The sequence below is a fragment of the Oncorhynchus gorbuscha genome, unplaced genomic scaffold (assembly GCF_021184085.1).
Source record: "Oncorhynchus gorbuscha isolate QuinsamMale2020 ecotype Even-year unplaced genomic scaffold, OgorEven_v1.0 Un_scaffold_1791, whole genome shotgun sequence".
Taxonomy (NCBI): domain Eukaryota; kingdom Metazoa; phylum Chordata; class Actinopteri; order Salmoniformes; family Salmonidae; genus Oncorhynchus; species Oncorhynchus gorbuscha.
In genome coordinates this window covers 91,589-106,645 of record NW_025746471.1, presented here as the reverse complement: position 1 = coordinate 106,645, position 15,057 = coordinate 91,589, and the positions used below count along the sequence as shown (strand labels likewise).

Genomic DNA, 15,057 nt, shown 5'->3' with positions numbered 1-15,057 from the left:
TGGACGCCACTAAGATCCCGTTTGCCATCGCCACGGATAACCTAACCTGTCGGGAACTGCGACTGCCAGAGGAGGAGCTGCTGATGATACAAAATAACACAGACTTGTCTTTGCTCTAGTTCACTGAAATACTTGTATCATTATTACATGTTGCCTATACATTATTTCACTAGAAACCAATCTGAAAATAAGGTGATGGTTGTGTTTGTGTACCGAGGAGGTGGAGTTAATCAGGAGCATCCAGGCTCTGTTGAAGAGAACGCTGAGTCAGGCTGTCAATCAAATCAAGTGAGTGTCACAATGAAACAATAAGGGGTTTATTTATCAAAACTGGGATGATACAAATTATGACAAGCAACAATAAACCAAAGGTTACAACATAATTACACAAAATGACATGAAACCGAACTGTCCTATAAAGTATTAATGCTAAAAAGAACTACGCTATAACGTGCAGGAACAGAACGTACATAAACCAAAAATCAACTCGCTGATGGGACGTTCCATTATAAGGAGAGTGGCCAGCTCCAAGGCAAGTCTGCAAACCGTCAAGTTTTACATTTCCACAATAATGTTAACGTTAAATATAAGCATTATTTTATCAATAACAGTATACAATATCAATGTATAACTGTACTTCGCTATTTTAAACTCGTCAAAGGGAAAAAGAGTTCCACTGGGGTGAACAGAGGGTGGGCATTTCCCAACTCCCTTCCGGAACCGTATTTTAACCCTGGGATTCAGGTCGGACCTCCTTTATCAGCACACCGTGGCATCCATCACTGCTGAGGAATAGAGGTAAACAAGACATTACTTTGAACTGTGACTATTTACTTGAGAATAATAATGGTTAAATTATAACAATGACTGTTACCACGTAAACTATGAAGCGTGCACGCAACATAGAAAACAATGATAGCAAATGTCAAACTGTATTTCTGCAACACAGTTACGTATGGGATATAAGAAACAAAAGTTGTGTGTCGCGTCGTCATTTATATTATGTGTACAGTGCAAATTGAGTGATAACGTGCATAATTAAATTTATATTTATACACTTGTGTAAAATGTAATACAAACTCCAAATGCATTTTTAGGTAGCTAACTAACAGCCATGGAAGAGAGTGAAAGGATAGCTGCTCCAACTGTCAGAAGGTAGAGTAGGCTATTCTGGATAGGGCAGGTACTGTTGTGTAGTTCCACTCCATAGTAAGAAGTGAGGACGGAGAGAATCGTAACATAATATTCAGTGTGGTCTTAAGTTTAGTATAATGAAGTCTGTTTTCTGTCCTCAGATACAGAGCTGTGAAACCCTGTCTGCAGATGAAGAGCAATGGTTCCCAGTCCTGTTCCTGGGGTCTCAAAGGGGTACACATTTTAATTTGCCTTAGTGCCACTCAGCTGATTCAAGTGATCAAGTCATCATCAAGCTTCAAGTAGTATTTATGTATTAATTTGTGACGTTATCCTTGATATGATCCTGCTGTCTCACATGCATCTATCCAATGTTATGTTTGTTTGTTTATAAGCTATATTATACTTTATACTAATCCACAATGACCTGGTAATGTAAAAGTCTAATGACATTATCTTCCATATTCCTACAGATGGCTTGCAACTTGAAATTTCTTCAAAACGATTGTCACTGTGTAGGGCACTGCACAGTTGGGTGACCAGGGCCATCTGGGACTGTTGTCGTGGAGATTTCCTCTATTTACCAAATCATGGGAGCAAACCACACACACAAGTCAGAGTTAGTTATAAAAGTCCACCTTTAATTATATGAGCTCTATCACAATCCTGTGACTCTCAGATAAATTCAGTGTCCCTCAATGAATTCTCTGAAAGCCCCACTACAATACAACTGAGATCCTTTAATAGCAAAGAACACACATAGTCAGACAGCATAGACATAATAAATCGTTCAGCTTTGTCTCCTTTCTCAAACCCCAGAACCATAAACCAATCCTGGGGCGGCAGGGTAGCCTAGTGGTTAGAGCGTTGGGCTAGTAACCGGGAGGTTGCAAGTTCAAATCCCTGAGCTGACAAGGTACAAATCTGTCGTTCTGCCCCTGAACAGGCAGTTAACCCACCGTTCCTAGGCCGTCATTGAAAATAAGAATTTGTTCTTAACTGACTTGCCTAGTTAAATAAAGGTAAAATAAAATCAACAGGCATATATCAAATTGTCATTTAGATACAACCAACCCTAAATACAACCAATCCTGGACAAGCTCACAGAGAGGAGAATGAGGCTATGGGTTAAGATAGAAACAACATTAGAGTGAGCATAGAATGATTCCAGACACTGCCACCCTCCTTTCCCCACTGGGAAAGGTAGGGAGTAAAATATATGTTTACCCATGCAACTTAGTCTTGACAGAACAGATAACTGCAACCTCGCCACAGTATTATACAGAAATACCATTCGGTATACAAATACCATTCTGATGAGAAGTAACTTACACACATTTGATAAAACACAGATGATAAAACATCTTACATATGTTACCAACAAATTCTGAATCTTCCACGACACTGTCTCGTGGGGATTTCAGGCATCTGTGAACTACCTGTGTCCTGCATAACTTCATGATGATGAACAGGAGGACATGCAGGCGCTCCGCCGTGTGCCAGAGGAGAGGTCTGCTGCTCTGCAGGATGTTGCCAGGATGGGGGCCAACAACGCAGCACAGTAGGCAATCCGTGTGCAGGGACCTTCACCTCCTGCTTCTTCTACAGAGGATGCTGTTCCTTGGCAACACCATAGACTACACCATGCTCAGCCAAAGCCATCCACATTGCAATAAGAGTATTCTTCCATTTACTTAGCTATGTCAACTGCAGTTATTAATTCAGTTCTCTTCCTTTGATTTCTACTTTGCGGGTGAGGGGAGGTGCTGTTTAGGTAGAATTAGTGTCTGTACAAAACAAAACAGACTCACCCATTTTGAAAACATTAGAACAATTAGACACCCTATAAGCCACAACTACACACGTGTCTATTGCTATAAAGAGCGAATTAACACCTCACACAGGCCTTTTTCAGGTGAATACGTTTTAGAAAAAAATATTAGTGTGTGTTTCTGGAAAAAGGGCCACTAATTGTCTCAAAAGTCCATTATTATTGACTTTTGAAACAATTATTGTTAATCAGTAAAAGTGGCAATCCGCAGTTAACATAACTTGTGCTTAGTTGTACCCCCATTGTTAGAGGAAATTATGGTTGAAATGATTAAATATGTATACATTATTGATTAGAACCATTTATTCTAATACTATTATGTTATGGTATGAAAAGTAAAAGTTATTGCCAAGCTGTTACTGAAACAAGCAGAACTTAATTAATTGTCTGTGTCTCTTGAGAAGTTAAAGGGGCCGATGCTATGGCTTTTCATACAGATAAGAATGTTTTGGCTGGATTCCATTAGTGGAGAGAAGTATATATTTTAGACAGGTTGGAATGTAGTTTTATGAGGGAGTAAAACTTCTCTAGGACTGAATACTACCTATTGTAAGGTTGGGAGAGGGTGTGAAACTGATGACGCTCATTTTATGTTCCCTTTCTTTAAAATGTAATGTTCTTTGTATTTGGGGTCAGTACTCTCTGGAATTAAACGCTCTTACCTGGCTTTTAAGACTGGTCTCGATCTACTTCATGCATAATTCATGAACTTACACATCATTAATGAATTAGAAACGAGTGCGAAATTGGTTTTGGCAATTAAAACATAAAGGAATTTAGAATTCCTCTATCAGCCTCTTGGGAAGTTTAAGGGGGAGGGATGAGATAAGAATGTTTTGGTTGGATTCCATTAGTGGAGAGATGCTAGTGGTTGGAATGTAGTTTTATGGGAGGAGCAGGAAGATAGTACCAGACCTAATAAACAATGGGCTCTTGTGAGAATCGGAGAGAGGGTGGGAAACTGATGATGTCATTTTCAGTTTATAACCTGTGGAAATGTGTGTAAGCATTTAGTACTCTCTTGTAATAAACGCTGTTACTTTTGGCTTTTAAGACTGGTCTCAATCTACTTCATGCATAATTAATGAACTTACAATTCATTAATGAATTAGAAATGAGTGAATTGGTTTTGGCAATAAAACATAAAGGAATTTAGAATTCCTCTATCACCCATCAGAACCCAAAATATCAGCTTGTTTTGCTCCAATGTTTGTAAATGTAAAAATAGCACTGTGTAGCCCAAAAACATTGATAAAGATATACTTTTGGACGGTCAGTCAGTGCATGCATAGCTCAGTCTTAGAGCGGTTACACTTCTCCAGACCCATCCCACAGCTTTTACAAAAACAGAGGCAGGGTTCAGCTTTTTTATTGTTTCAACTGTGGACTGTCCCTTTAAAAAACCCAACAACCAATCAATACCAACGTCAATACAAATAGAATCCTACTTTCTGTCTAACATGAAGATTCACAGAATGAAAGAAAACGTATATTACAATCAGTGTAAAGAGTCTGCTAGAAGTGGCCTTAGCTTGTTACACTCTGACACTAGGCAATGTTAAGCTGGTCTTCCAGTAGTCATTTCAGCCACAGTCAGACTATTATTGTTCACAAGCGTGTGTGTTATGGTTGGAAATATGAGTCACCATTATTCTGGTACTAAAAGTGTTCTTGACCTAGTGGTGTAGAGTTGTAGACCAGTTGTGTAGTGGTGTAGACTTGTGGTGTATTGGAATGGATTCATAAAAGTATAGATCACTTTGTGGCAGCAGTGTCTGTGGGCAAGGCTTTGGTGTGGATCAATTTGTGGCAGGTTTCTCATCTTGGTCTAGTCACATGTGTTTGTGTATGTGGATCACTTTGTGGCATGCGTCTCATCTTGGTCTATTCGTTTGTGGATGTGGATCACTCTCTTGCAGTTGGGGCAGCGGTGTTCTACATCCTTACAGGAGTCAACACAGAATGGAATCCAAGAGCATGGCCAGCACCTAGAGAGAGAGAAGGGATTCAGTGTGTGTATCCATCTCTACAGTGTATGTGTTTTGAGAGAAAAACGATGTTTGCCACATGTCTGCATATGGTGTGTGTGCTTGTATAACTCACATGAAGCAGCAGAGGACTCCAAAGATGAGCCAGGTGAACAGTCCAGGGGTGTGTGTGGTCTCTGTCAGAACCGGGACCTGACAGTGGGGACACATCATCTGGCCGGCACGTCTCTTAGCAACGGCTGCTGTATCACCACCTGGGTTACTGTAGGGAGAGGAGAATACTGGTTAGAACCAGATAGAACTGGTCAGAACCACCACCTGGGTTACTTGCAGAGGGAGGAGAATACTGGTTAGAACGGGATTGAACTGGACAAAACCAATTAGGCCCCAAAAAATTGGGTTCTTTGTTCTATATTTCCCCCCCTCAGAGGGTAGAGATTAGAAGGGTTGCTAAGGCTGGGTGTTGCTATGACCAGGATATCCAGCCAATACCTAGAATACTACTATTTGGTTCTCGTTTTCCATGGTGTACTGTGAATAATAAAATAAGGAACCGATTGAGGTAGTTTGGTCAGAGAGTTAGGAGTTTTCTTCAGTGTGTGTGTGTGACTCACTGCCGGGGGCATTTTGTAGGTTGTGCCATGCCCGGGCCGGGTTGGGGGGAGGTGGTGGGTACATGCCGGGTTGGGGAGGTGGTGGGTACATGCCGGGTTGGGGACCTGATAAATAAGGATAAATAAATACATCAATACACTGTCATTTATCACAAATCCAGGGATACAGAGTGGTTGGCCAGCGTTATGGAGCACAAACCCAGGGATACAGAGTGGTTGGCCAAGCATTATGGGAACACAAACCAGGGATACAGAGTAGTTGGCCAGCATTAGCGGGAACACAAACCCAGGGAGCAGTGGTTGGCCAGCATTATGGGGACACAGGGATACAGAGTGGTTGGCCAGCGTTATGGGAGCACAAACCCAGGGATACAGAGTGGTTGGCCAGCATTATGGGGACACAGGGATACAGAGTGGTGACGCAGCACATGGGAACACAAACCCAGGGATACAGAGTGGTTGGCCAGCATTATGGGAACACAAACACAGGGATACAGAGTGGTTGGCTGCACATGGGAACACAAACCCAGGATACAGAGTGGTTGGCCAGCTCCTTAACAATGATGTTCATGACATCTATATTATCATAACACACTTCCAAAATGCTTAATGAAAACACTTTGAAGGAGTTGCTGTCCAGGAAAATGTTTAATATACATACTACATAAAGAATAAGGTCTGGTTTGTTAAACACAGATGATACCTAGTCCTGGTCTGAAAAGCTCTTCAGAGGGTTCTCCTATGGGGATAGCCGTAGAACCCTTTCAAGTTCTCCACATCACCTTATTTTCTATGAGTGTCGGCTTTAACTGTCCCGAACAGTATCAGTGTAGGTCTGATATCTTACCTCCCTGGAAGCCAGGCTGAGGGGTAGGGCTGTCCCCCCCACTTCCCTGGTAGCCCGCTGGGAAGCCGGAGTAGGGAGCCGACACGTCCTGCGGGGGTCCATACTGGCTCTTCTCCATACTGTCTGGGGTGGGGTTGAGAGAAAGAGAGTGGAAGACAGTGAGCACAAACACATTGAGCACACCTTTATGAAAATAACACATTTAGAAAACATATGTCTCTGCCCCTCACCTTCTCTCCCCCTATAATACAGTACAGTATGTAATCTGGAATCAGCTATAATACAGTACAGTATCATCTCTCTCACCTATCTCTCTCACCTATCTTCTTCACACACACACACCTTGTTCAAGCTGTTGCCTATAACATTGACACACACTCTGTGTTCAACCTGACAGGTTTGGTGACATTTCTTTAGGACAAATAACTAGATTGGTGACATTTCATTGGACAAAGACATGGCCTGTAGCCTCTGAATAGTACAAGCCTATAACAACACCACAACTAATGAATGCCACACACCCACTAAATCTATCAGAATAACTCTGGTCTATGTTACTGGTGAATGATTAACAGTTAGAGTTAGATAGAAAACTTTTAAGTGTCAATCCACAATGACACATCAGTTGACAATACAAAATACAGAGGCAGCCTTTCCTGCAGTCAATGTCCAGAAGTGCCCTCTGTGACCTCATGGCCCTTTCCTGCAGTCAATGTCCAGAAGTGCCCTCTGTGTCCTCATAGCCCTTTCCTGCAGGTAATGTCCAGAAGCGCCCTCTGTGACCTCATGGCCCTTTCCTGCAGTCAATGTCCAGAAGTGCAAACACAGAACTGACCTCATGGCCCTTTTTATAAGCCTGCAGGTAATGTCCAGAAGCAAGCCCCCCTCTAGTGTTGACCTCATAGCCCTTTCCTGCAGGTAATGTCCAGAAGTGCCCTCTGGAATGACCTCATGGCCCTTTCCTGGAAGTTAATGTCCAGAAGCGCTATAATACACTCTGTGACAGCTATAAATACATGGGTGGAATGTTTTTATGTCATAATTTTACATAATTGTATCATTTTTTCTTCAGCTATTTTTTTTTGCTATAATACACAGTACAAAAATCCAGTGTTTCTATGTCAAACAGTTTTGTTATGTTTCAGTCTTCTGTGATGTATATAAAGTGTAATATTGGAATGTTAAACTCAGAACTGAATACTATAATTACAACTCTAATCAGTTATAATACCTGACATGGTACAGGTGTCTCTGGAATCTTTTATAAGCCCATAACCATGTGTGTGAGGTGTATACTTTGCACTCACTGCAGTAAATGTCATCTGGTCTCCAAGCCATATTATGGACCCATCTCAGATAGTGCAGTATGAGACACTAGTCAGGCAAACACAGTACAGTATGTCATCTGGCAAAATACACAGTACAGTATGTCATCTGGAATCAGTTATAATACACAGTACAGTATGTCATCTGGAATCAGCTATAATACACAGTACAGTATGTCATCTGGAATCAGCTATAATACACAGTACAGTATGTCATCTGGAATCAGCTATAATACACAGTACAGTATGTCATCTGGAATCAGCTATAATACACAGTACAGTATGTCATCTGGAATCAGCTATAATACATAGTACAGTATGTCATCTGGAATCAGCTATAAGTATGTCATCTGAATCAGCTATAATACAGTATATGTCATCTGGAATCAGCTATAATACACAGTACAGTATGTCATCTGGAATCAGCTATAATACACAGTACAGTATGTCATCTGGAATCAGCTATAATACACAGTACAGTATGTCATCTGAATGAGCTATAATACACAGTACAGTATGTCATCTGGAATCAGCTATAATACAGTACAGTATGTCATCTGGAATCAGCTATAATACACAGTACAGTATGTCATCTGGAATCAGTTATAATACATAGTACAGTATGTCATCTGGAATCAGCTATAATAAGTACAGTATGTCATCTGGAATCAGCTATAATACACAGTGCAGTATGTCATCTGAATCAGCTATAATACACAGTACAGTATGTCATCTGGAATCAGCTATAATACACAGTACAGTATGTCAGTATGTCATCATGGAATCAGCTTAATATAATACTGAATCAGCTATAATACGTACAGTATGTCATCTGTACTATAATACATAGTACAGTATGTCATCTGGAATCAGCTATAATACATAGTACAGTATGTCATCTGTACATGTCATCTGGAATCAGCTATAATACATAGTACAGTATGTCATCTGAATCAGCTATAATACACAGTACAGTATGTCATCTGGAATCAGCTATAATACATAGTACAGTATGTCATCTGGAATCAGCTATAATACACAGTACAGTATGTCATCTGGAATCAGCTATAATACACAGTACAGTATCAGTATAATACAGTACAGTATGTCATCTGGAATCAGCTATAATACATAGTACAGTATGTCATCTGGAATCAGCTATAATACATAGTACAGTATGTCATCTGGAATCAGCTATAATACATAGTATGTCATCTGGAATATATAATACACAGTACATCATCTGGAATCAGCTATAATACACAGTACAGTATGTCATCTGGAATCAGCTATAATACATAGTCATCTGGAATCAGCTATAATACATAGTACAGTATGTCATGGAATCAGCTATAATACATAGTACAGTATGTCATCTGGAATCAGCTATAATACATAGTACAGTATGTCATCTGGAATCAATCAGCTATAATACATAGTACAGTATGTCAATCAGCTATAATACAGTACAGTATGTCATCTGGAATCAGCTATAATACATAGTACAATATGTCATCTGGAATCAGCTATAATACATAGTACAGTATGTCATCTGGAATCCAGCTATAATACACAGTACAGTATGTCATCTGGAATCAGCTATAATACATACACAGTCATCAGAGCTATGTCATCTGGAATCAGCTATAATACACAGTACAGTCATCTGGAATCAGCTATATTACACAGTACAGGAAATCAGCTATAATACAGTACAGTATGTCATCTGGAATCAGCTATAATACACAGTACAGTATGTCATCTGAATCAGCTATAATACATAGTACAATATGTCATCTGGAATCAGCTATAATACACAGTACAGTATGTCATCTGGAATCAGCTATAATACACAGTACAGTATGTCATCTGGAATCAGCTATAATACACAGTACAGTATGTCATCTGGAATCAGCTATAATACACAGTACAGTATGTCATCTGGAATCAGCTATAATACACAGTACAATATGTCATCTGGAATGAGCTATAATACACAGTACAGTATGTCATCTGGAATCAGCTATAATACACAGTACAGTATGTCATCTGGAATCAGCTATAATACACAGTACAGTATGTCATCTGGAATCAGCTATAATACACAGTACAGTATGTCATCTGGAATCAGCTATAATACACAGTACAGTATGTCATCTGGAATCAGCTATAATACACAGTACAATATGTCATCTGGAATCAGCTATAATACACAGTACAGTATGTCATCTGGAATCAGCTATAATACACAGCACAGTCAGTCATTAAAAACAAACTATTATAAGGAAATGCATAGATTATACTAACATACAGTACATACAGTGTATTCAGGGAAGTATTCAGACCCTTGACTTTTTCCACATTTATTTAAGTTACAGCCTTATTCTAAAATGGATTAAATAAATAAAAAATCCTCTGAAATCTACACACAACTACAACATAATGACATCACAATACCCCATAATGACATCACAATACCCCCATAATGACAAAGCAAAAACAGGTTCTTAAAAATGTTAGCAAATGTTTACAAAACAGAAATACCTTATTTACATAAGTATTCAGACCCTTTGCTATGAAATTTACTCTAAATTGAGCTCAGGTGTATCCTGTTTCCATTGATCATCTTTGAAATGTTTCTACAACTTGGAGTTCACCTGTGGTAAATTCAATTGATTGGACATGGTTTGGAAAGGCACACACCTGTCTAAATAAGGTTTCACAGTTGACAGTGCATGTCACAGCAAAAACCAAGCCATGAGGACGAAGGAATTGTCCGTAGAGCTCCGAGACAGAATTGTGTCGATGCACAGATCTGGGGAAGGGTACCAAAAAATATGCAGCATTGAAGGTCCCCAAGAACACAGTGGCCTCCATCATTCTTAAATGAAATAAACTAAATAACAAAAAAATAAACAAATAAACAAAAAAAAACTTAGTAACTCCGCCAGAGTCTTTTGGTTCACTTTTTGCCGGTCCCAAGCCCGGGTAAAGGAGGGTTGGAATTGTGACATTAAAAAAAAGAATGTTTTTTTACTTGCATTTTGTCTCTCCCACAACTTTATTCCTCTCTCCCTACAGCGTCCATCACAATTACATGGCCAATTATGCAAAGACGTCATTTAGCGATTTCTAGCGACTTTTAGGACAGCCAATAGTCATTTAGCGATTTCTAGCGACTTTTAGGACAGCCAATAGTCATTTAGCGATTTCTAGAGACTTTTAGGGACAGCCAATAGTCATTTAGCGATTTCTAGCGACTTTTAGGACAGCCAATAGTCATTTAGCGATTTCTAGAGACTTTTAGGACAGCCAATAGTCATTTAGCGACTTCTAGCAACTTTTAGGACAGCCAATAGTCATTTAGCGATTTCTAGCGACTTTAGGACAGCCAATAGTTACTTTCCTTATTGAGGAGTTGGCAACACTGTTTGAACGTGCCTGTCTTTACAGAATCAGCGGTCGGGAGTAGATGAGCTTGTTTTGAGATCAAAGAGAGAGATGCATGTAGCCACGTGTGCACATTTGTTCATATCCTTTGCTAGTTAGTGAGTTATTAGCCCAGTTATAGATCAGTTGTAATCCTCAATGGAGGAGTGTTTGTTTCCTACAAGACACAACACGTGTGCATTTCTAGACTTCTTTGAAAAGTGATTCAGGTAAAGAGCTTTTTTTGTGTTAAAGGGTCAGTGTTGTATTAGTCAGGTTTTCTGTAATAATGGTATGGGAATAAAATGGTTACTTGCATCAAACAACTCAACAACATTTTCAGTCGCCTCCTTGTCTGAAGGACAAGTGGATAAACAGGTTCATGTCAACAAGCCCTGAATGTTTTTTTTCAAACGTCTCATAGAATGTAGCCAACATTGAACACCACACATTGGCTGCTACTGTAGGCTGAATGATAGAACAGCTATTTCCATGTTAAAATATTATGGGATTCATTTTCCCATTGTTTTTGATGGTAGGCCCCTCTGGTAGTCCTACATTATGATCAAATAGTAGTCTACTTGATCACTGTTAAAACCAGGGGTGCAACTTTGGTTTTAGAAGTGGGGGGAGACATAATTATATCGTTCACTACTTTTTAACCGGAGTCCTAAGGGCCCTGGTCGACAGTAGTACACTACCCCTAAGGGCCCTGGTCAACAGTAGTACACTAGCCTATGGTCCCTGGTCAACAGTAGTACACTGCCCTATGGGCCCTGGTCAACAGTAGTACACTACCCTATGGGCCCTGGTCAACAGTAGTACTCTACCTATGGGCCCTGGTCAACAGTAGGTTAATTAGAATTAAAGACACCCAATTCAGGAACGTTTTAAATAAGTAGCTTCTCCTCTTCCATTTATTGAGAAGTAATTGAATATAGATTTTTTCAGATTACTTCCTGAACTGAAGGATCTCAATTCGCATTGACCCCAAACCTGACCTTTACTATACCCATTTACCATGGGCAGGAACCATAACTCTCACACCCTAGTCAGTTAAACATTTTCACAAGGATTTATTTTAATTTTCCTTAATCCAACATCCCACAGAACAGCTGGACTTTTCCCCATAAATTATATCATGGTTTGGTTAGCTATCAAATTCACTGATGTGTGAAGTACAGTTTTCCACGCTGTCTGTGTGTACACATCTAACAGAGCTGTCTGTGTGTACACGTCTAACAGAGCTGTCTGTGTGTACACGTCTAACAGAGCTGTCTGTGTGTACACATCTAACAGAGCTGTCTGTGTACACATCTAACAGAGCTGTCTGTGTGTACACGTCTAACAGAGCTGTCTGTGTGTACATCTAACAGAGCTGTCTGTGTGTACACGTCTAACAGAGCTGTCTGTGTGTACACATCTAACAGAGCTGTCAAACATTAGGCACCAAGACAGAGTTAGAAGGTAGGGTGACTGGTGCTGTGTTATCTCTAAACCGATTTAAAACACCCCTCTTCTAACAAGTCTTTTCTTTCTCACGTAGCAACACACAAAACAAACACAGATATTCCTAGTCATACACACAACTCTTTCATATTTTATTATATCCTGCAAAGAAGCACTCTGAAACCCCCAACTCAGAGCACCCTTTCCCAGCCACGAGCAGAGCAACAGCCCCTTACCTTTTTGGAGTCCTGGAGGAGACGAGGTATTGTGGACTGGAGTCCTGGAGGAGACGAGGTACTTTGGACTGGAGCCCTGGAGGAGACGAGGTACTGTGGACTGGAGCCCTAGAGAAGACGAGGTACTGTGGACTGGAGTCCTGGAGGAGACGAGGTACTGTGGACTCGAGTCCTGGAGGAGACGAGGTACTGTGGACTGGAGTTCTGGAGAAGACGAGGTACTGTGGACTGGAGCCCTGGAGGAGACGAGGTACTGTGGACTGGAGTCCTGGAGGAGACGAGGTACTGTGGACTGGAGCCCTGGAGAAGACGAGGTACTGTGGACTGGAGTCCTGGAGGAGACGAGGTACTGTGGACTGGAGTCCTGGAGGAGACGAGTACTGTGGACTGGAGTCCTGGAGGAGACGAGGTACTGTGGACTGGAGTCCTGGAGGAGACGAGGTACTGTGGACTGGAGTCCTGGAGGAGATGAGGTACTGTGGACTGGAGTCCTGGAGGAGACGAGGTACTGTGGACTGGAGCCCTGGAGGAGACGAGGTACTGTGGACTGGAGCCCTGGAGAAGACGAGGTACTGTGGACTGGAGTCCTGGAGGATACGACTGTGTGGAGCTAAAGAATAGAGCTGCTACTCCAGACAGACAGTGAGAAAGTGAACCAGGTAGGAAATAGAGTGAGAACGAGCGCACACACAGAGGGGAGGAGTGAGGCAGCTAAGGTAAAAACGTATTCAAACAGGAAATTCCACTCACACCAGGGGCATTTCCCAAATGACATTGAGCCCTGGTCAAATGTAGTGCACTACCGTATCTAGGGAGCATGGTGTCATTTGGGACACAGGCCTGAAGACTCTGATTCCCATCAATAGACCAGAGACCTCTGACTCACTAAAGGGTTTTAACGTGAAGAGGTGGAGGGGTGTGAATATGGTGTGTGTGAGAGAGAGAGAAGGAAATAGTGTCTGTGGTAAGTCACAGTGTTAAACGGTAATGTGTTATTGTTCCCGATTATCAACATTGCTGTGGTTGTTGGTGAGATGAGTAACCTTCAGTTAGACTATTAGAACGTAACGCAGACCAGACAGTCATTACTTTACTAACATTGGTCCATTGGTGTTAAAAGAAGGTCATTAGAACACCTATCATAGGCCTATTTTCAGGTGAATACATTTAGAAAAGTGTGTGTTCATCCATCCACCATTCGTTGTTTCCTGAGAATGTATACTGAAGAAAATATAAACGTAACATGCAACCATTTCAACAGTTTTACTGAGTTACAGGAAATCAGTCAGTAAATCAGTCAATTGAAATAAATGTATTCGGCTCTAATCTATGGACTTCATATGACTGGCAGGGGGCGCAGCCAGACGGGCCTGGAAGAGCATAGGACCACCTACTTGGGAGCTAGGCCCAGCCAATCAGAATGATTTGTTCCCCCACAAAAGGGCTTTATTACAGACAGAAATAGTCCTCAATTTCATCAGCTGTCTGGGTGGCTGGTCTCAGACGATCCTGCAGGTGAAGAACCCAGATGTGGAGGTCCTGGTCTGGCGTGGTTATTCAACATTCTGCCATATTGTCTAAAACAATGTTGGAGGTGGCTTATAGTAGAGAAATTAACATTAAATTCTCTGGCAACAGCTCTGGTGAACATTCCTTCAGTCAGCATGCCAATTACATGCTCCTCAACTTGAGACATCTGTGGCATTGCACACTTTAGAGTGGCCTCCCCCACATACACTGTATCCCTCCTCCGGCTTGGCTACTGCGGGGTACCGTTCAGAGGAATGGCAGCCCGGAGGAATGGCAGCCCGGGGGAATGGCACTTCAAGCATTTCTCTACCCTTCACCAGGTGGTTACAGACTGAAACAACGCAAAGAGGATTCGCCATGAGTCCAAAACACTGGATGGAGACCGAGGCCGGGACTCTGCACACCCAAGCTGAGGGGCACCCAAGCTGAGGGGCACCTGGGGGAGAGACTGCAGCATATCCACTTCTGGAAGTCGGAGCTGCAGCGGCACATCGAGAAGCTGGTGGCCGAGACAGACCTCCTCCTGGGGCAGAAGAGGAGGCTGTTGAAGGCGCTGACGCCACTGAGATCCCGTTCGCCATCGCCACGGATAACCTAACCTGTCGGGAACTGCGACCGCGTAGCGGAGGAGCTGCTGATGATACAAAATAACATAGACTTGTCTTTGCTCTAGT

At 41.6% G+C, this 15,057-nt stretch overlaps 1 protein-coding gene and 2 long non-coding RNA genes across 3 annotated transcripts; 2 read left to right on the top strand and 1 right to left on the bottom strand.

Annotated features, from left to right (window-relative positions):
• Positions 1-215: 215 nt before the first annotated feature.
• On the top strand, positions 216-533 carry LOC124024221. Its single transcript, XR_006836965.1, has 2 exons — positions 216-288; positions 458-533. It is a non-coding gene; the product is annotated as an uncharacterized LOC124024221 (long non-coding RNA).
• A 51-nt stretch (positions 534-584) lies between these two features.
• LOC124024220 lies at positions 585-1,831 on the top strand. Its single transcript, XR_006836964.1, has 3 exons — positions 585-798; positions 1,296-1,368; positions 1,608-1,831. It is a non-coding gene; the product is annotated as an uncharacterized LOC124024220 (long non-coding RNA).
• Positions 1,832-4,820: 2,989 nt separating this feature from the next.
• LOC124024214 (extensin-2-like) lies at positions 4,821-14,964 on the bottom strand. The gene is made up of 5 exons (XM_046338213.1): positions 14,901-14,964; positions 12,854-13,408; positions 6,415-6,537; positions 5,568-5,672; positions 4,821-4,900 (listed from the first exon to the last, which is right to left on the bottom strand). The coding sequence occupies exons 1-5, from the start codon at positions 14,962-14,964 to the stop codon at positions 4,821-4,823; spliced, it is 927 nt and encodes a 308-aa protein (XP_046194169.1).
• Between the last annotated feature and the right edge of the window lie 93 nt (positions 14,965-15,057).